Genomic DNA, 22,273 nt, shown 5'->3' with positions numbered 1-22,273 from the left:
GTGATTTCATTTTTCCTATCCATTCATTTACAGTGAGCTAAGTATTGAGAACTGGATTATGCCTATTGTTTATGCTGGTCATTTTTCTCAAGTGATATGGCTTCATCCAAGCTGGGCTCAGCAAATCAAAGAAGGAAAACATGATTTTTTAGTTGGTAAAGATACATCTACCACTACAATCAGGTAATGTATGTGCTATCTTTTGCTCGTAAGATAACTATAGATCTCATTTTTCTCTGCCACTGTTTCCCGTATACATTTTCTTGGATACTTAGATAAAACTGGTGATAAATCTATGTTTCTGAATGATAATTTAGTTGTGTATATACGACTCCTTTAGGGCCCGACATGAGAAAAGTTTCATGAATAGTTACATTGACAGATTGGACCTTTCATTTCCTTTTTATGGATACCATTTTGTAGAGAATTATACTACACTTGTCACATTTCAGTTAGTCAAAGCTTAAATCAAGTTCTCTGCTCATAAAGGTTGAAATCATGGGAAGCAGTATTTTAGGAATTACATTTTTTTTTAACTATAACGTTCTTGATATATAGTTTTTGTCAGTGATGTGAAGTGTAGTCATTTTAACTGTAAGCCAGCAAAGTTTTTTGTTTGTTGGATAATTAAGCTGTCTTCGTAACTCAGTAACATTTCCATTGTTTTCCCAGCCAGGTGAAAATACAATTGTTATTGCATCTGATGAAGTGAGCTGTAGCTCACGAAAACTTATGCTCAAATAAATTTGTTAGTCTCTAAGGTGCCACAAGTACTCCTTTTCTTTTTGCGAATTATTATCCGGCTGCTTCTTTCATCACTTGCCCTTTAGTCACACAGCACCAAATCCTGATCTTGCTAACAATGGTATAAATCAGGCATATCTCCATTTGAGTCAGTGGAGCTACACTGCATAAAATAGGTGTGAAAACAGAATTGGGCCCACGGAGTGCAGCTGTCTTCTTAAGTAATAATTTCATTACTATTTTTCACAACTTTTAAAATTATTTTTTTCACAGTATTGTTCATCATAACCTTTCATCATTTTAAAACTGAAATCTTTTCTTACTGGATTTCATTTGTCACACCACTTTGTTTTGTAATTTGTGGTTCTTGACTCCTGAGTGTTGGGTACCTGGTGTTCATTTTCACAACATCAAAATATTGTGTTTTGGTGAAACTGCACAAAACAGTGAATGTACTTTGCAGCAAAAAAGAACATAATATATGGAACAAGTTTAAAAAAAAATAATCCTTTAGCAATGTGTTGTGCACAGGTAGCCTGGATCTTGTTTTTGGTAGTCTACCAGGAAGATATGGTGGCTCCAGATGTTGTAGCCATCTGTAATTAACCATGTGTACTAATCTTGAAGTGTAGTGTTGAGTGCAGCTGGCTAAGAGTAGGAGTTTAGCAAAGCAGAAAGCTTCATAAGCCAGTTTTCTCTGTTTGTCTCCAGTTCAAGGGAGTATAAAGAGAAACTGACATGGAAGTTCAGTTTTTCATCTTCAGCTTGAGTTTCAACATGCTGGTCAGTCAGGGTAAAACTCCCATTGACTTCACTGGCACAATTTGCCCAGGAGTTTTAAGAGGAATTCAGCTGCTTATCCAAACAGCCATAAATAAATGTTATTTGTTTGGACCAATAGTCATGGGCTACTGGACTACACTAGCCTGCCCATCAACTTTGATAACATCCCTTTATCCTCTGCCCCCATTTAAAACACGTTAAATCTTAGTTTATTTGAGTCTGTGGTATGTTTGTATGAATGTAGTTCTATGCACAGCATTCGTCTTCAAACCAAGAGTACCACTGACCGCACCGGTGCAAGCTTCTCTGTGTATTGTCTACTTGAAATGATGCTGGCCTGGCCCACCTCCCTGGATGAAAGAGCAGTAGTTCAAGCCTCATGTCCATTCAGTCTTTGGCTTCTCCACTGAGACTTCCAGTTAGTACCAACTATGACTGAGTTGCTCTCATTTGGACACCTGAGAACTGGATTGAGACCATCACATTAATTTCACATAGGGTACCAAATAGCCTCCAAGTTTGCAGACACTACTGACTGTAGTTGGATTTGATTGGGTAGTCTAAGAGTAAAAGGCTCCTATTAACAATCCCCTGAGCCATCCAGTGTCTTTCTCCCCTTTCTTTATAGACATATTTTTTATATCACATTCTTCAAACTACGGTCTCTTGCATGTTTTTAAGTTCTTTAATTGAGCATTGGTACAATTATAGAGAATAGTATTTGTGAATCCAAAAGACATGCCAAAGACAATAAGAGCTCTCCTGAAGTGGTCTTGCACTTTTATTAGTCTGAGTATGCAGATTCAAATTGCACTGTCTTAACGTGTGATTAATATAAACTGGCTGGGGATTGATTGCATCTTGAGATATTCCTTTGAGGAAAAGCTAAATATCCCTTTTTTATAAAAGTGGTTGCCTGTGTTGTTTTCAGGATTTTCCACTTTATGGTGGAGTTATTCAGCCATCAAGAAAACTAGCAAATTTGTGGGAGAGTAGAACCTTCAGTGTTATTGAAAGTATGTGCTTGCATAACATAGGTTAGGTCTAGTTTGTAACGCAGATTAAGAGTTGTACTTTTGTTCCTTCCTGTGCCTTTGAAAATGAATTGAAGAGCACCCCCCTACCGCTTGGTCAGTGGGGGTCTTCCTACTAGAGGGGAAAAGAGGTGGCTGTGATCACAGTGAACAGAAATGATTCATTTCTATGTTGTACTACTCTTTGGGTGGTACAATCACTGAGCTGTTGTTTGCAGCCATTGGAATTATTCACAGGTGTTGATCCTGCTAGTCTAGGGAGTGTTTAAAGATGTGTGTGCTGCAGGTGCCACACTTTAACTGCAGGAAAGAGCGCTGATTTGTTTGCTATGTAACACTTCAAAATGTTCCAGTCAGGATGGATTGATTCAGATAATCAATTTTAATCTTGTTTTGCATTTGTACTTTAGTTCTTTTCCTAAGAAAATTCATTCTCACTGGTGGGTACAACCATAAAAACATGTTCCTTTGCAACTAAATGTAGCTTTTACACTAAAGTGGTGGTTCTTGTTCAGATACTGTATCTGCACACATTTATTTAACTAATTATGTACCTCTACATACATTAATTCAGTTTCTTAAGTTTTATATTATGTTAGAAAACAGTGAACGATGCATTTCTTATTGACTAGATGATAATATGTTCACTCTTTTGCGTAAGATGGACATTGGAATTCAATTCAAAATGCACAAAAAAGCATTTAAAATTATTAGTTAAATAAGAGGACCTTAAATGTGCTAGATTGTTTTTTCTTATGTAATTTTATCAAGATTTTTTTGCAGCTAAAGCTAGTCCCCAAAGTTTCAGTCACTACTGACCTTGGTTGGATTTGATTTGGCAGTCTCGGGGTATTTAGGTGCCTAAAAACTCCCAACCTGCTTAGGCTCTCTTGAAAACCTCACTAGGCACTTACATGCATTTTTAGGTGCCTGATTATCTCCGAAATTCTGGCTCCATGTTCTTCAAGTTTTTAAAGTTTAATAGATCGCATTGTCTCCCACCTGGTTTTTATTCATGGATTGGAAGAGAAAAGCAAGCTTCCCCGCTTCTTCAACTCCCCATTGGTTTTTCATCTTTGATTGAACTAGTTCAAATGAATAAAATATTCTCTCTGCACCTGCTCGCTAAACAGAAACAATGTAATTATGCAAAATTCTGCATAACGAAAACTGGAAGTACAGTGCTTACATTTGAAAAAACTTCAATACCAGCATTGGCTCCACCGTAAAGACTGAAAATAATACAGATACCTACTTTATGCAGTACATGATGTGACATATTTATAAAGCTTGAGCTGACCTCAAAAGATAAAGATATTGTCCCCATCCTTGTCTCTCCCACCCACTCCCCATCCTGAGTCTGTATAAAAATTTTAAAAAAGCAGCACCCTTTGCTCATCAACATTCGTGGAGGGCTTACTGATACAGCATTTTTTTTAATTTAAATGATTTTACTAGATTATAGTTAGTGTAGGCCTTACCAGGAGAGACCATATTTTCACATTTAACTTTAAATAGGATTATTTTAAAAAAGAAATTGTATTTATAAATCTTTAAAAAAACAAACAACTATTTTTCCCCACACTGTTTGTAATTTGTAATTTGGATTGTGAAATGGACTAGGAGTCAGGAGACCTGGCATTTACTCCTATCGCTGCCACTGACCTCCTGTGTGACCTTTGGCTGTCACTTTGCTGTGTCAGCATCCCCCATCTGTAAAATGGGGAAGAGTATATTGATACATCTCTTCCCCAATAAAGCACTTTGAAATCTATGGATGAAAAATGCTATAGAAAAGCTTAATGGTTTGTGTATTTATTCATAATATTTTGTGTAAAGGTTGTTTGAGCACTTCTGAGTGCATACAAACATGACTTAAAATATGATCTAAAATAGCCCAGTAAACTCCAGAATACCAAAATGTAGAACATGCACTGCTTCACACGTACATAGTATGTCATCATCTTGGCAGGATTAGGGGGATACTTTTCTTTAAATTCTATTCTGATGGCAAAATTAATCTTTTCAGAGCACATAAGGAAGAATCATTCTATTACCATTTGACATGTTTATGGGGCTTTAAGAAATAATATAAAATATATTTTGGTACATTCCCTCAACAGCACTAAGATGTTACAAAAGGAAAAAAAATCCGTTTTAAATTTAACATGTGAGAAGTCTTTAAAAATAATCTTGTGTGTGTTTATGTTACATTGCCCACAATCCATCACAGACACACTCTCATTTTACTTTCTCAAGGTTACTTAATTGTAAATAATGTTAGGTGGTAACACAAGGTTGTTTCTCATCTAGTTAAATCATACATTAAGTATGTCCAATTCTCTATTCCAGAGTTACAAGTACAGATCATTACTATCTAAGTGATGGTCTTTATGTCCCTGCTGATCAGCTAGAGAACCAGAAGCCTTTACATCTGAGTGTCATTCTTGTTAATTCTACGGAAGCATCCAGCAATCAGGAAGAAAATGATGAAATATCTTCTGCAAAGAGACTGAGGTTAAATACAGATGATACAGCAAACACTGCTACTGCCTCTTCATCAAAGGCTGAAGTTCCCAGCGGTGACCTCACAGATTCAAAGGCGGAAGGAGGAGGAGAAAAAACATTTGCACAAGACAAATTGGAGTCCTTGGCTTCATGTTCTCTTGGAAACCATGCCTGTCAACTGCTGGAGATAGCTGAAGATGTTCTTCAAGTACTACAAAAGGGAGAGGCATATGTTTTAGATATTGACTTAGATTTTTTTTCAGTTAAGAATCCATTCAAAGAAATGTACACCCAGGTGAATATAACATATACTATCCTATTATCCTTCGGACAAAAGTGAACCCCAGAGGGAATGTGCCTGTTAATAATCTGCAGCCATACCACTTCGGGACATTATCAGATTTCTGTAAAATATACCCAAACTTATCTTAGCTAAGCTAATCAGGCGCGGTATATATTTGGATGGGGAGGAAACCCCAGGTGCTGCAGGGATTGATGTGCTGATTCGGCAGGTAGAACTCTTCCTTTCGAATCATTGCTGAGCAAATGCCCCAGTGTGGTGTTCCAGACACTGTTCTGCCTTTCACCTGAGGTGTAAAACCCAGGCCGACATTTTCAAATGTGGGTCCCCAAAGTTAGGCTTCCAAAGTTACTCTGATGTTTTCTGAAATAAAGTGGTCTTATTTTCAGTAGTGCTGAGCACTCAGCAATGCCCATTGTCTTTTTTTCCAGTAGAGGTACGGAAGTGTTAATGTCAATGTAGAAGGTACCAATAAGCCCCCATCAGAAATACTGTGTATAATTCTGGTCACCTATGTTCAAGAAAGATTAATTCAAACTGAAACAGGTACAGAGAGAGGCTACTAGGATAATGAGGGGAATGGAAGGCCTGGCTTACGTGGAGAGACTATTAGCATATTAGCGGAGAAAAAAAAACTAACCAGGATTGATTTGAGCTTGGTTTGTTTAATCTAGCAAAATGAAGGGTGAGAGGGGATTATGTTTGCACTCTGTAAATACATGAGGAAGGTAAATACCAGGGAGGGTGAAGAGCTATTTAACCTAACTGGACAGTGTTGGCACAAGAACAAATGGGTATAAACTGGCCATGAATAAATTCAGGCTGGAAACTAGATGGTTTCTGACCATCAGGGGAATAAAGTTTTGGACTACTACTTCTATAGTAGTGGGGACAAGAAGCCTAATTAGTTTTCAGATGGATCTTAATGGATTATTATTACTATCACAGGGTTGCCTATGATAGTAGGGGATTGGACTCGATGACCCACCTGGCCCCATCCAGTCCTATGTCTTAAATGGGATTTTTAGGTTCTCATCATTTGTGAAAATCAAGCCACTTATATTGAGGTGCCTAAAGATGGATTTAGGAGTCCAGCTAGGCACCCAGGTATGAAAATTTTGGCCCAAGATGCTAACAGCTAATGGTACTTGAAGCTCCCTTTTCCCCATGAATAGAGTGTGTGCTGGTCCTAGTCCAACTTGTGCAATTTATTTTACCTTTCTTTTACTATTTACTGGAGAAATCCTTTCCCACCCTCTGTATAAAAATGTGTAGCATCCCATGCTCAGACTCGCTCATGCCCTTCCATTTTAGCATTTGTGTGAAATCATTGTGACAACCTGCAAAGGAAGCTGTTCAACTTCAGAATGAAAAGAAAAAGAGGGAGGGTGTTGTTATAATAGTACATTCCAGGAATAAAATCCCATCCCCAAAAAAGATTAATACATTTTGAATACAGTTATAGTGCCCTAAATTAAAGCGAAAATGTAAGCTTTTCCTTCTGTTGCTCTTTACAATTATAGTCCCACCCCAGTCCTGCAAGGTGAGCAGATCCCTGGGCCCACACAGACCCCCTTCTGTGATCCAGTAACAATTACAGTTCGGGGCAGGTTCTTCATTACTGTCTCTATTTATAGGGTTCCTAACACAGACATAGAACTGTGTCCACACTTGGGATATGAGGTCTCACTCGTCAGCAGTTTCTTTGATGGATTTAAAAAAAAAAGTGTGTGTGTGTGTGGCAAGGGGGTTAATCAGTTGTGAGTAAAACTTTATTAGCAATTTAGAGTAATTGTGTACCCATATATTAAAAAATAAATAAAAATCCTGTTTCTTGTAGGTTCTTTAGAAAACAGTTTGGCCATTAAATTTGTCAATCACTGTGTGCTTGAAACCAAGAGACCAATTGTCCCGTGCATGACAATATCCCCCACAGGGAACTCTCCAATTCTCAGATCACAGCCTTCACTAAATTGTCCTGTCCAGAGGAGAGGTTTGCCAAAATTAAATCCGCTGATTCCCCCAACAGCTGAGGAGGGATGCAGGCCACCCACACAAAGCTGTCAAGCCAGCTTCCCTTCAGAATCACACGGTCCTGGCTGCCATGTAGCTACAGCCCTTGTCATAAGCAGCAATTCACTGGGGCCTCAATTCAGCAAAGCACATTTAATTTTAAGCACATGAATAATCTGAACCTTGTTCACCAAAGCACTTAAAGGCTTGATTTTAAGGATGTGACTAAGTACACTGAAGTCAAGTTTAACATTTAGCATGTGGTTTTGTTGATTTGGGTCAAAACGTTTTCGTAGAGGGATGAAGTCTTGGAGAGTGGCCTTCTCAAGCTACAGAGCCTTTTTGCCATGAGCACATATAGAGCGGCTTCTGCTGTGTTGCAGGGATGAGGCTATCTTGTTAAAATCAGTCATAAAAGTAGCTTCCCTTTGGAGGCATAGGAATCTGAACATTTTGCTTCACTGTATTTCCATTTCAGTATGGTTCCTTTGAAGCCACTAAAATACTTTTCCTTTTTTTTCCTCTTTCTCTCTTAAAGGAGGAATACAAGATTTTGAAAGAGCTATACAGTTTTAAGAAGCCGGATAGAAATCCAACAGAGGTACAATATTTCTTTTTGGGATGGGTGAGGAATGTGAAAATGATTTTTGTTTATACTGCAAAGACCCTGCGCTGTGACAAGAAGCAGAGAGACATGAGGGAAAGCTGTGAAAGATGTTTAATGAACGGGTTGCTAGTTAAGCCATGTATCATGCTTAATGCTATTCTACAGGGCCTTAGGAAAGCTTTTCTAACAAACATTTTTTATGCAGTTCTGTTAACTGCATGGAGATTTAGTGAGAGTATAAAATTTAATGTTTGTAAACAAAATGCTAATTTACAAGAGTGAAACAAAAACAAATCATCCATGGTATTTTTGTTTCCATTTGCTACTTTTTCTCCTTAGTTTATTTTGTCTTTGTAGTAGGGATGTGACAAATATCTGATCTGCATTCTGTGTATTATTATCAATTTATGTATATCCAGAAGTGCCTGTATCATGCTAGTGTAGCCTACTTTTCATTATTTGTTCTCCACCCGTTCCTGGTTCACAGTATATATCGGCCTGTTCCAGCTGCCAGCTAGGTGACTGTTTCAGCTCACCTTAGAGACTCATGTTCTTAGCTCTCTGTGCAATCCCCAATGACAACAAAGATGCTGGCTGTTATGCTAGGCACTTTCCAAAGGGAAAAGGTGAGATGATCTCTGCCTGGGGTATCTCACAGTCTAAAAACAGACTCGGAGTAGATACAAAATATATAGTTGTGCTAACAATATTGTAAATATCAATGTGTAAACTTATTCCTAAATTACTTCCCATGTTTTTCTGTCAGTCAGCAAATTTCTCGTAGGTATCAGGGCAGAAGTGGTCAGTAGAGGCTTTCCGATCAAGGGTGGGTGCTGTAGCCATAGTAGGTGTTAAGAAAGATGATATGGAGATGTTTGTGTGAGAAGCTGAGAATTGCGAGAGACAAGGCTAGCATCCTTGGCAGAATGGATGGGGAGGGGGGCAATGCTGAACAAGGCATAGGCAGCATCACACAAAGCTTTAAAATTAGTAATGAGAAGTTTAACTTAAATTTGACTGAGGTGGGAAAGCCAGCAGCGACGTATGTGCACAGATCTGGGCTCTTCGCAGATATCTGAATCTCTTGGAGAATCACCCTCCTCAATTGTGTCTGATAGTCAGATGCATTTAGATGTACATTTTTAACATACTATATTGTAAATAGGGCTCTCAAGCGATTCAAAAAATTGTGATTAAGTGCGCGATTCAAAAAATTAAGCACGTGATTAATCACGCTGTTAAACAATAATAGAATACCATTATTTCAATATTTTTGATGTTTCTATATTTTCAAATATATTGATTTCAATTACAACACAGAATACAAAGTGTACAGTGCTCACTTTATATTTTTTTTATTACAAATATTTACACTGTAGAAAATAATATTTTTCAATTCACCTAATACAAGTACTGTAGTGCAATCTCGATCATGAAAGTTGAACTTAAAAATGTAGAATTTTGTACAAAAAACCCCCCTGCATTCAAAAATAAAGAGTCTACGAGTCCAATCAGTCCTACTTCTTGTTCAGCCAATTGCTCAGACAAACAAGTTTGTTTATATTTGCAGAAGATAATGTTGCCCGCCTCTTGTTTGCAGTGTCACCTGTAAGCAAGAACAGGCATTTGTATGGCACTGTTGTAGCTGGCGTTGCAAGATATTTACATGCCAGATGCACTACAGATTCATATGTCCCTTGATGCTTCAACCACCATTCCAGAGGACATACATCCATGCTGATGATGGGTTCTGCTCGATAACGATCCAAAGTAGTGCAGACCGACGCATGGTCATTTTCATCATCTCAGTCATATGCCACCAGCAGAAGGTTGATTTTCTTTTTTGGTGGTTTGGGTTCTGTAGTTTCCGCATCAGTGTTGCTCTTGTAAGACTTCTGAAAGCATGCTCCGCACCTCATTCCTATGAGATTTTGGAAAGCACTTCAGATTCTTAAACCTTGGGTCGAGTGCTTAAATCTTGGGTAGAGTGCTAAAAACCTTTAGAAATTTCACATTGGTGTCTTCTTTGCATTTTGTCAAAATTTGCAGTGAAAGTGTTCTTAAAACAAACGTGCTGGGTCATCATCTGAGATGGCTATAATATGAAACATATGGCAGAATGTGGGTAAAACACAGCAGGAGACATACAATTCTCCCACGCAAGGAGTTCAGTCACAAATGTAATTAACGCATTTTTTTTAACGAATGTCATCAGCATGGAAGCATGTCCTTTGGAACGATGACCGAAGCATGAAGAGGCATATGAATCTTCAGCACATCTGGCATGTAAATATCTGGAGACACCAGCTACAACAGTGCCATGCGAATGCCTGTTCTTACTTTCAGGTGGCATTATAAATAAGGAGCAGGCAGCATTATCTCCCATAAATGTAAACAAACGTGTTTGTCTTCACGATTGGCTGAACAAGAAGTAGGACTGAGTGGACTTGTAGGCGCTAAAGTTTTACACTGTTTCGTTTGAGTGCAGTTATGTAACAAAAAATGCATTTGTAAGTTGCACTTTCATGATCAAGAGATTGCATTACAGTACTTGTATGAGGTGAATTGAAAAATATTTCTTTTGTTTATCATTTTTACAGTGCAAATATTTTTAATCAAAAATAATATAAAGTGAGCACTGTACACTTTGTATTCTATGTTGTAATTGAAATTGATATGTTTAAAAATGTAGAAAACATCAAAAAATACATAATACATTTCAATTGTTATTCTATTGTTTAACAGTGCGATTAATCGCGATTAATTTTTTTTTGAGCTAATCGCATGAGTTAACGGCGATTAATCAACAAGAAGTGCAGTAGATTTAGACATTCATCCTCCATTAATCTTGATCCCCCATGCTGCTTTCAAAATATCCGCCTACATTTTTACAACCCCATGCTCTGTGGTCACTTCAGTGGTACCTCTCAGAGTCAGATCCTATATTACTATTTAAACGTATGTAATTAAGTTGCTGACATTCTCCAAAGGATACAGCAGCTGGTATGTGATATCAGAACACTTCCCAACCAGAAGGAATTACCATATCCCTAATTTTTATGTCTGTCAAATATCCATCCTTCTTAGTGATTTTCCTGTCTACATTTAATGTGCTGATCATCCTTCATACTCATGCTGTGAAACTTGTATCATTTGATGTTGTTATTCAGACCCTGATCCTGCAAATACTTGCATCTTTACTCATACCAGTAGTCTCATGAACTCCAGTGAGATTTTTCCCATGAGTAAAGTAAAATAGGCATTTAACTTAGAATTCATCCCTTCTTTTCTCATGCAATCCAGGAAGAAGGTGGATGAAAAATCTCCAACATACATAGCTCCTTTGAAATATTGATAAATCCAAAAGTATTTAAGTTTTGTTTTAAAAACCTATACATATCCTGAAGTTCTTGATTTTTTTTTAATTGAGGAAAAACTGCTTATCTCTCGCTAAGTATTCATATTGCATTCATCACCATTGCATTTGAGAGCTTTACAAACAAATCCAGCAATTAATCCAACATACTTTTAGTTCTTCCCAGTCTTTTCCCTCAAAATATAGATACAGAACATTTTGTTGTTAGTGGGAAAAGATGGGTTTTACTCTGCATTGCTCTGAAGGTGGTACTCTCTGGTCATTCATTCTGATCTTTTGGAAGATGTTCCACAAACCAGCTGCCCAGAAATCCCTGTTCCCTTACTCCTATCAGGCTAATTACTTCAGGATTTGACCCATAGAGTTAATCATGTCCTTCATCTAAGGAAATAAGGTCTTATGCTTGTATTGTTCCTAACACATTTATGTATGTGTTCATTCAAAGGAGGGATTGCTGGACTGTGTTGAAAATCGTGTCCGTCAGCTAGAAGATCTGGAAGCAGCTTTTGCGGATTTATGTGACAATGATGATGAAGAGACTCTAAAAAGATTTGCCTCGTATCCGAGGTAAGGGATTTCAGAGGTTAAAAGAAAACTCTCCTCCCTTTGGTCAACTAGTAGCTTGTGGATAAGAATCAGCATGAAAAAACTTTTATATTTTTAATAGTAAAGTGTTTTTCATTATATTTGTTATTTTTGAGCCTCCAGGTGGTACTGGCCAGCTTCCTACAAACTTACATCACTTATGAAGTAGCAGTTTGGAAACCTAATGTATAGGTTGTTCTTGCCGCCCTTTGCGCTGGTTGCTGGTCTGCTAACTGCCATCTCTTCGTATCTTTGCCTGTAACTTCTGACTCCCGGTCACTACTTTTGATTTTCTCCAGAAACCCACTGAACAGTGTTCTTCCTCCCACTCTGTCTAGGAGCTAGCTAACTTCGCCAAACACAGTCAATAATACCATCCTGTTAGATCTCTCTTCTACCTCCTCCCTTCATGTGGAGGATTTCTCTTGGACCAATAAGCATCGTTCCTAGTCAAATCCAGAGCAGGGACACAAAAAACCTCCAGACCTTGTGTCTGGTCTTTTATCCTCCCATGCTGTCAGCATCACAAATATTGTTGCATTTCTAAAAGATACTGCCACCATCAGCAGAAGACTGAAAAATGCCAATTGTAATTCAACAGCTCCTGGCGTGTTTTTGAACATTCAAGCTGCAGGACTGAGGTAGAGGGATACGATGATCATTTAACTTGTCTAAAATATACAACCTGGAAAATCCTGAGCTGCTTCTTTTTTGGTGATGGTCCCTATTGTATTCCACTGAGGGTTTATGCATGTGTCCATGCGTCTGGAGCTGGAGAATTTGAAAGTAGTAGTGTCTGTTGGTCCGGGCATGCTCTCTTGCTTCCCCTTATGGTTACGTTCGAGGTGATAAAGAGTGGGGTGGACTGATTGCATCTCCAGTTCTTTCTCACTGCCACATGCTCCAAGTCAGAGCTGCTAGTGTCCTCTCATCTCTGACGCCCTTTTAAAAGAAAAAAAGTTTTAGAAATTTTATATAGTTAGTTTTTCTTCTTCTGTTTTTACTGGTTTTTTTTATGTAGTTAAGTTTTTAGCAGTAGTTTTAGTAGGACTTGGACTTTAGGAGAATCAGTTTACCAGTCTCCCCAACACACACACAAACACACACGCACCCCCCACATGTGGGTACTGGATTATGCCAAAGACACCAGAATTCAAGATCTGCACTCCTGCCTGTGTTAGTTCTCAGTCAGTGAGGAGCACCAACACTGCCTCTACCGCTTTGGAGAAGCCCACATTTCATCCAGGTGCAGCGTCTGCCAGTCCTTCCCAATCTGTACCTGAGCAGGCCTGATTTTCCGCCTCAAGAAGCACCTCATGGAAGTGGCCTGAGGCCTCAGTTGGATCCAGGTCAGGGAGCCCCCCTGTACATTGGCCTGAGAAAGCCAGGAATGCGCCTCCAGTTACAGAGATCAAATCTGGTTCTGGTGTACCACCACCACAGACCCCGTGCCGGGACCTAGTCATGGGACAAGGAAGCATGCACATAAGTATGGTAGTAAGTCTTACTCCAAACCAAAGGCTCATGCATCTTCCTTAAGTTCCAGCCACAGAGAGGCAGCACATTCCGAGGCGCACAAGAATGACAAAATCACACAGACCACCGGGTCTGCTGGTACGAGGCACCAAGCCCTGCTCACCCTCAGTGTCAGCCAGGACATTGACAAGACAAGGGATCTGTTGGTTCCAAGACAGTCCTCCGCTTCAGCCCTGGCTCCTGCTATCAAGCGGGTACTGTTAACACCGGAGCACTCAGAGTAAGCAGCAGGGCCACATGAGCAGTTCACTCTAAGGGAACCAGGTTCTCCAGGCCTTCCTCTGCCACCCACACTGGGGGAGGTCTGATCTCCTATCCGATACTTGCTGTAGTCAGGTCATACTTTCCACCCTCCTTCCCCTGTGCTGTGGATCTGTTAGATTCGTGGTGGAGAAAGAACTGGAGACCCGGTTAGTCTGCCCCACCCTTTATTGCCTCAGATGAAACCATGAGGCGAGGAAGCGCACATGTGCGGACCGACACACACTACTACTTTCAAATTCTCTGGCTCCGGACACGGGGTGCGCATACATAAACCTTCAGTGGAATACAGATAGGGACCACATATCTCGAAGAGCCTCCGGTTACAGATAAGTAACCTTCTCTTTTGTGGAGTTGAAATCCAAAGTAAGAGAAAATGTTCGGTTTGGTTTGTTGTGGTGATAACTTGTTTTTGTAGATTTTCGAGGCAAGAAAGGACCATTATAATCATCTCATCTGACCTCCTGCACAACGCAGGCTGTAGAACTTCCCCTAGGATTTCCTGCAGCAAGCCCCTGTGAATCAGCTTACACAAGGGATCCTGTCTCTCCATGCTGCTCCCCTGGTCCCTCTTCACCATTTCCAGAATGACTCCTAAAGGACAGATCCCATGGGCTAGGAATGGGGGCCACCTGATGGTAATGCTTAGCAAGTGAAGGACTGTGCTGAGCTCAGTTGTGAGAGCCTAGAGTTGAGACACTTAGAGGAAGGTTCCCTACTCAAAAAGTGTCCATTTTCTGTGAATATTTTTTTTTTTTTTGGTCAAGACTGACTTTTTTTTTTTTTTTCAGTTTAGTAATGCTGCCATAGTGCCTCTTGGGAGTTGTAGTTCAGCTGTCTCATGCCCCCATTCTCCTCTACAAACTGGGTTCCACAGCCAGACTACCATCTCCCATTCTGTGCTGTGGCGGTTCAGCAAGAGGTGAGTCAGCGGTGCATCATGGGAGATGTAGGCCACCCAATAAGCCTAGTCCATAGACGAGAATAGGAGCACGAGACACCTGATCTACAACTCCCATTAAGCACTGTGTCAACTTCTACTCAAAATTTTCTCTTAAACCAAAGTTTTGACAAAAGCCAGATTTTTCCATGGGGAAACTCTCAAGCCCAGTATTCCCACCACCTGTAGCAATGCCGTTAGGAAAGTCCTCCTGTGGCTTCTGAGTAACAACTGCAGATGAGACTCAGATGGAGTTAATATGACCTTGAAAAAGTAACTTCTTCATGGACATCTAGAGGAGTTACAAGGAGGCAGTGTCAGAGAGAATGGCCTCCCCCACAAAATCTCATGAAGACTAAATGCAGGGGCAGGGTGAGATGAGAAAACAGCAGTGCTATGGAACTGGCACTTTTCCTCTTTCACAGAAGCAGGGGAAGTTCGGGAGACCCTGTGCTTTGCTCCTAGGACACGAGGCCCGCCATGGTATTATTTCCTTAGTGTTTTTGGCTGTGTTAAGTACGTGTGCGTCTAGCTGTTAATATAACTCACATTTTCTTTTTACCCCAGAATGAAACCACTGGTTCAACTTGTGCATAGTTTGAAAAATCGGATGGAAACCCCAGACTATGAAATGGTATGTCATTGGTAGGAGGAACTGGAAGCAGACTGGTTACAAAATCGTATATACAAAAGGACAGGAGAAGACTGGGGAAATTTTTGGCTTTGCCTTTTGAAATCTTAAATATTTGCTGGAAGAAGGGTTTAAAATCTTAGTACTTCAGCCAGAATTTTCAAAAATGGCTGCCTGAAGTTAGGCCTTCACGTCTGTATTAAGGCGCCTTAAAAAATGGCCTGATTGTCAGGAGTGCAGAGTGTCGAGCTGCTGCTGTTACAATCAGACTACTCAAGTGGGTCTATAGATAAGACTTCAGAATATAAATTGAAGCAGTCTCTCCCACCCCAGGCCCCTTTTTAAGATCTTGGCCTTCACCTCTGATAGCCTTTCTGAATGCTGTAGTGGGAAAAGGGAGGTACATTATAACAAGCAGTGAAACTAGTTAACAGCATTTAAAAGTGAAAATACAAATAATATTTGTGCTTTTAAATACATTTCTGTAGTTCCATTAAATAGTTACTTTAAAGAAGTACAGTAGCTACTAAACCCTTAAAGACATGTGCTGTATGAATCAGCTTTGTGAATAGTAACATTTCTTGTTAATTTTAATCATCCACTTTATGCAGTAGTGAAATCTTTGTCTAATTTATGTTTAGGTCCATCAGGCTGGTCTTACCTGTGATTATTCTGAACTTCCCCATCATGTTAGCACTGAGCAGGAGATAGAGGGCCTCATGCAATCCGTAAAGCATATACTGAAAAAAATACCAAAGCCCACGCTTGTGACAATCGCTCGGTAAGAACATATTTGTTTTTATCCTAAACCCAAAGGTGAATTAAAAACCTTTTGCTGCAGTAAATGTGCTTTTAAAAGTCAGCATTTACTGGACTGCGGGATTTTCACTGTACTGTGGAGTTTCTTGTATGTAACAGGGTGATCTGTCCCCTTTACGGTCCATTAAGTGCTGGGGCCATTCTGTCCTGTACTGGGGACTTTAAGGATAGGTGTTCTGGGGGAGGATCGACAGATCCCATGGGCTAGGAATGGGGGCCACCTGATGGTAATGCTTAGCAAGTGAAGGACTGTGCTGAGCTCAGTTGTGAGAGCCTAGAGTTGAGACACTTAGAGGAAGGTTCCCTGAAGCAGAACCCTAAGCCTGGTGATGGTAAACTGGGAAAGCCAAAGAGAATTACAGCTGTGGAGTCCCTGAACCAAGTAAGATGTTTCTAAGACCAGGGCAAGGAGGAGACCTAGAGAAAAGACTCTCCAGAGAGGCCAGGGGGCTGGAGAGGGATTGGCAGAGCTCTGTGTTTTAAAACACTTTGAAATCCCTGGATATAAGGGGCTACTATCTAAGTGCAAAGTATTAGAAAACTATTTCTCATAATGGGCGTTTGATTTTTTTGTTTAAATAATTGTTACAGATCAAGTTTGGATGACTATTGTCCTGCAGAGCAAGTAGACCTCATTCAGGAAAAGGTTCTGAATGTACTACGCTCAGCGTTCGGCACTCTGGATGTTCATTTAGAGTACTCAGCAGGTTCATCTGTGTGAATAAACTCCCACTATTCTCTTAACCCAGGGGAATTATATAGTTGATGTCAACCTCAAGGGAATATTTAGAGTCAAAATGTCTTGTGCTGAAAGCAGTTCTACATCCTCCCACAAAGAACAACTCCCATATAAGCAGAGATTACTATACCTGAGTACATTACAAGGAGAGTCCATTGTATTGATGTATGTCACTTGTTAATTTTTATTTGGGCTATATAATTCACCAAAACCAAATGGTTGGGGTTTTTTAATATGCTTGTAAGTTTTTTTTATTAGATCAAATTAGAAAAAGTGTGGATAAAAAAAGCTATTGTTCTATTTCAGCAGGTGGCACTAGAAACCAAGCTATCCAGTAATCTGAATAGTAATTTCTAATTGCACTCTGTCTTTGTTGCACTGGTTTCATGTCTGAAACATTACCCATTTTAATTGTGGTTTTCGATCAGACTTAGATTGTTGACTCCAGATTAAATATACTGTGTTTTAACTATAGTACTTTTAAAGACTAGTACTGTGAAGAAAAACTATTTATTTATTTTTAGACCATGAAGACACTATGTGACAGAATTAGACACACACACACACACTTAAAATATCTGTAAAACAAATCTAGCTTTTTGTAAGTAGATTGATTTCTTGAATGTTACAAATCATTCAGGGTACCATTAAGATTTCGGTTTCACACGGTGACCTTTGCTCATTCCCAGTACTGGTAGTACTAGAGATGAGCCCTCAGTCATCCCTCTCCCATTCCATTGGTGCAGCTTATCTTCTACTACTTGATCCATGGAGTCCAATTGATATTCATGTTATTTTACATTATTATAGTCCCTTTATTTTCACAAGGTACCTATGCAACATCACAGAAATACAGTTATCTCCAAGGAAGAGGGTAACAGCTCATCAGTACACTGAGGGGGAAGGGAAAACTTTGGCCAAGGACTGGCCAACACTGCTACAAAAGGTCATGAAATCTCTTAATGTCCACAAAAATCTTGATTTTTTTTTTTTTAAGATCTCAGCTGAAAGACACATATACAATAGTTGCATGACATGTGTTGTACATACTACTTTGTCCTCTAAAGTACGTGTCCTTGGTAGCTGTTGAATTATGTCAGGATTTGAATCAGTGGGTTCAGAGTGTGATAGTTTGGCCTCATTGAAGTCAGTGGCAAAATTCATATTGACTTCTATGGAGCCAAGATTTCACCCAGAGATTCTAGAGATACCAGTCTTCATGCTTAGAACATAAATCGATCTTGTCTGGCCATACATGCATTCATTTGCATTACTAGCCAGAGAAAGTATGTCAGTGTCATAGACATTTAGAAGTTAAGAGTTAGGAGTTGAGAGCAAATGGTCATCTCCAGAGTAAAAAGGAGACCAACAGTCAATTGGGACTGAACTGGGAAAGGGCAAAGGGAGAGAGGGTGAAAACATTGACTAGAATATATTAAATTTGTTCTGAATAAATATTTTTGTTGTATTCTTTTCAAAGTGTGATTTGAGTTCTTTATGTTTGGTGGTACTTTCTCTTCTGCTTATTCATTAGATTGTTTTACTACTTCTGCTGTTAAATAATTGAATATAAATCAGTTTTTTAAGATATTTACAAATTTTGGATGTAGTGAACTAAAGAGAAAATATAATTGAGAACAAAATCAAGATACCAAAGGACATAAAGAGGAGATTCTTGAATGGTCAATACACTAATGCTTGGACCTGTCTAACAAACAAGAAGAATTTCAATTGCTCATTTATGAACATAAATTCAATCTAGTTGGTGTTACAGAAACCTGGGGGGATGATTTGCACAATTGGAATGTTAACATCAATGGTTATAACCAGTTTAGAAAGGATCGAGTGGGCAAAAAGAGAGTGGGAGTGGATGGCACTCTGTTAAAAATGTCATTTCCTATATTGGAATCACTGATAACTTGGAAGAAAATGATCTTGAATGTTTATGGATCAGTGTCCCAGCAGATAAAGAACAAGATGGGAGTACTAGTTAATGCCTGCTACAGTCCACCAAATCACACTAGGGAACAGGATAACTGCCTCCTTACATACTTATCTATAGGGCCCTACCAAATTCACAGTCCATTTTGGTCAATTTCATGCTCATAGGATATTAAAAACTGTACATTTCAAATATTTAAATCTGAAATTTCATGGCGTTAGGACAGGTCACTGATTCAGCAGGATCTAGATAGCTTGGTAAACTGGATGCAAGCAAATAATGTGTGTTTTAATACAGCTAACTGTAAGTGTATGCATCTGGGAACAAAGAATATAGGCCATACGGACAGGATGGGGAATTGTAACCTGGGAAGCAGTGACTCTGAAAAAGATTTGGGGGTTATGGTGGCTAATCAGCTGAACATGAGATCCCAGTGTGACGTTGTGGCCAAAAGAGCTAATGAGATCCTTGGATATATAAAAACTTGAATTTTGAGTAGGAGCGGAGCGGTATTTTACCCCTGTATTTGGCACTGGTGCTGGAATACTCCGTCCAGTTCTGGTGCCCACCATTTAACAAGGATATTGATGAATTCAAGAGGATTCAGAGAATAGCCAAGAGCATCATTAAAGGATTAGAAAATGTGCCTAATAGGGAGACTCAGGGAGCTCAATCTATTTAGCTTAACAAAGAGAAGTTTAGGGGCAATTTGAATACAGTCTATAGGTAACTACCTGGGGAACAAATACTTCAATCTAGCAGAGAAAGGTATAAAATGATCCAATGGCTAGAAATTAAAGCTAGACAAATTCAGACTAGAAATAAGGTGTCCATTTTTTAACAGTGAATAATTATTAAAATAATTGTCAAGGGTTGTGATAGATACTCAGTCTCTGATGATTTTTAAATCAAGATTGGATGTTTTCTAGAAGATCAGCTCTAGGAAAGTTTTGGGAAAGTTCTGTGACCTGTGTTAAACGTGAAGTCAGACTAGATGACCATAATGATCCCTTCCGCCCTTAGAATCTATGAATCTGAAAAGTTTCAGGACTAATGTCCCCTTCTCCACCCACATACCCACCCCTCCCCTTTCCATTTAAACAAAGGCTTAGTCTATACTTCAGAATCAGATTTACCTAGCTACGTTGCTTAGGGATATGAAAAATTCTGCACCTTGAGAACTATAGTTAGGACAACCTAACCCACCCCCACCCTACCCTCCACAGATGTGGCTAGCTCAACAGAAGAATTTGCCCAATGCCCTAGCTACCACCTCTTAGAGAGGTGGATTACCTACATTGACGGAAAAAACCCTTCTGTTTGTGTGGGAAGCATCTACCCAATGCTATAGTAGCACAACTGCGTTGCCGTACCTGTGCTGGTGGAGTATAGACATGGCATAAGGCTCTGCTCACTCAATGCAGCAATATCAGAGAGAGAGAGAGAGAGAGAGAGAGAGAGAACAACTTTGGTCCCCTTTGTCAAAGTGACTTAGCCCTTGGTCAGTTAAAACTAGCCCCTTAAATTGCACATAGACATGAACTGGAAGACAGTGTAGGACATGGAACACTAGTGAAATATTAGCTGTGCAAGAAATACTTCTTGGGAAAAGGACAGCTGCTTCAGAAGGTTTTGAATACGTTTATAAAGATTATGAGAGCCTTGGAGAGAAAGAGAAAAACACCTATTATTTTAGTTTTGAAATGGCTAATAGAAAAGCTTGGCACAACCTGTAGGTAAGATTGTGGCTTGCCCTATACATTATAGGAGACAACCTCCACAGGGCCACTACTTGCCCTCATGCAAGTGGGCAGGCCAGGCCAGGAAATGGGCAAAACCTTGACTTTGCCAACTCAGCACACCAGCTAACGGACCAGGGCTGGCACAAATGAGGATGTAATCTGGTTTGTACTGGTTGCCAATTGCCTCCATGTAGGAACGTGTACTCAGGGAAAATGCAAAGTGACAATCTAGTCCTTTATGCAATGTAGCTGTAGCTATGTCAGTCCCAGCTATTAGAGAGACAAGGTGGGTGAGGTAATATCTTTTATTGGACCAATGTCTGTTGGTAAAAGAGACAAGCTTTCAAGCTACACTGAGCTCTTTCTCAGGCCTGGGGCAGGTATTCAGAGTGTCACAGCTAAATACAAAAGTTGAATAGATAGTTTAGCATAAGTATTTTGCACATTTTCTAAGGGATCCTTGTATGTAGTTGTGGCACTCTGAGTACCTTTCCTAGGCCTGAGGAAGAACTCGAAAGTTTCTCTCTTTCACCAACAGACGTTAGTCCAATAGAAGATATTACCTCACCCACCTTGTCAATCTAGGCCTTTGTTAATACTGTATGTGTATCTGCAGAATCTCTGCGGGGAGCCTTACTGATTTGAGGCATAGACAATTTTGTAATTACACATACAAAGTTGCTTGATAAAGCATACCACTATGTAATCTGATGAGAACCAGAAGCTACACAACTGTGCGAAAGTCATTTTAAACCACATGCTTCACTAGAGACACAAGGGTTACCATCTACAAAATGCACTGAAGAGCAGTAAAGCATGCATTGATTGTTCTTCATATCCTCTGAACAAGGCCTTTAAGTTTTAAAAGTCATAAACTGATATTTGAGGGCTTGCAAACACTTGGAAGATCATCCATCTCTAGTTACAGATCAGCTAAAGTTAATTGCTTCCAGTCATAGCCAATAAAAATGAGTCTGGCAACTTACAAGAAAAAGCTCTTTTTCTTCCTGTCCCTGTTACTAGCAATATCTAAGATTACTAAAACTGAAACATTACAGAAACCCCATTTGTCTTTATTTTTTTTAGTCATAGTTTCACCAGTTCCTTTTTGATTATGTGATTTTTCACAACAGGAGGAGAGAGAAAAAAACATTTCAAAAACTATGAAAATGTGAATATTTATGTATCTTGAAAGACATCAGCTGCTTAATTTATTTTGTATGCCCGGCTGCCATTTAAAAATACAGACAGTAGCAATAAACACAACAGCATCCAGTCCCATCTACATAAAATTAACAACAACAAAATAATTGTAGTACAAGGTCTCCTCCCACCCTCTGGTTCCCAGAGAAGCTCCACTCCCTCAACCCCTCAGTCCTCCTAAATGCCTATTCAAAAAGAAAGGCTTTGCAGTAGCCACTTTTTGTAAAGCTGGATGTGGTGCCAAAAGCTACTTTTGACCAACCCCTTCTCCTGCCACACACACACACACTTTGAACTCCACAGCAACCCAGCCTTAAGTCCTGGTGCAAGGTCCCTGGATTCTGTGGCACATTAGGGAGAATCCTTCAACAGCTTTAGATAAATTACAAATTAAGGATTTCATTCCATTAAATGCAAACAAGAATAATACAGTCGTTAGTGTCCTGTTTATAGTTATATGAAATTCAGTACGCTTGCCCCGCATTTTCAGTTTTCAGCATGCTGCAGAT

General features: G+C 39.5%; 1 protein-coding gene across 2 annotated transcripts in view; it reads left to right on the top strand.

The window, feature by feature from the left end:
- C2H5orf22 (chromosome 2 C5orf22 homolog) overlaps nucleotides 1–18,350 on the top strand; it is a 28,383-nt gene extending 10,033 nt beyond the window's left edge. For both annotated transcript variants that reach the window (XM_073332265.2, XM_073332267.2), the window contains 7 exons: nucleotides 34–183; nucleotides 4,914–5,364; nucleotides 7,922–7,984; nucleotides 11,812–11,933; nucleotides 15,256–15,322; nucleotides 15,961–16,100; nucleotides 16,730–18,350. In XM_073332265.2, the coding sequence (XP_073188366.1) occupies nucleotides 34–183; nucleotides 4,914–5,364; nucleotides 7,922–7,984; nucleotides 11,812–11,933; nucleotides 15,256–15,322; nucleotides 15,961–16,100; nucleotides 16,730–16,859 (1,123 nt within the window). In that variant the 3' untranslated portion in view covers nucleotides 16,860–18,350. The remainder of the gene's footprint in view (nucleotides 1–33; nucleotides 184–4,913; nucleotides 5,365–7,921; nucleotides 7,985–11,811; nucleotides 11,934–15,255; nucleotides 15,323–15,960; nucleotides 16,101–16,729) is intronic.
- Nucleotides 18,351–22,273: the final 3,923 nt, after the last annotated feature.

Source organism: Lepidochelys kempii, chromosome 2 (genome assembly GCF_965140285.1).
Source record: "Lepidochelys kempii isolate rLepKem1 chromosome 2, rLepKem1.hap1, whole genome shotgun sequence".
Taxonomy (NCBI): domain Eukaryota; kingdom Metazoa; phylum Chordata; order Testudines; family Cheloniidae; genus Lepidochelys; species Lepidochelys kempii.
This window is presented reverse-complemented; position numbering and strand designations above follow the sequence as displayed.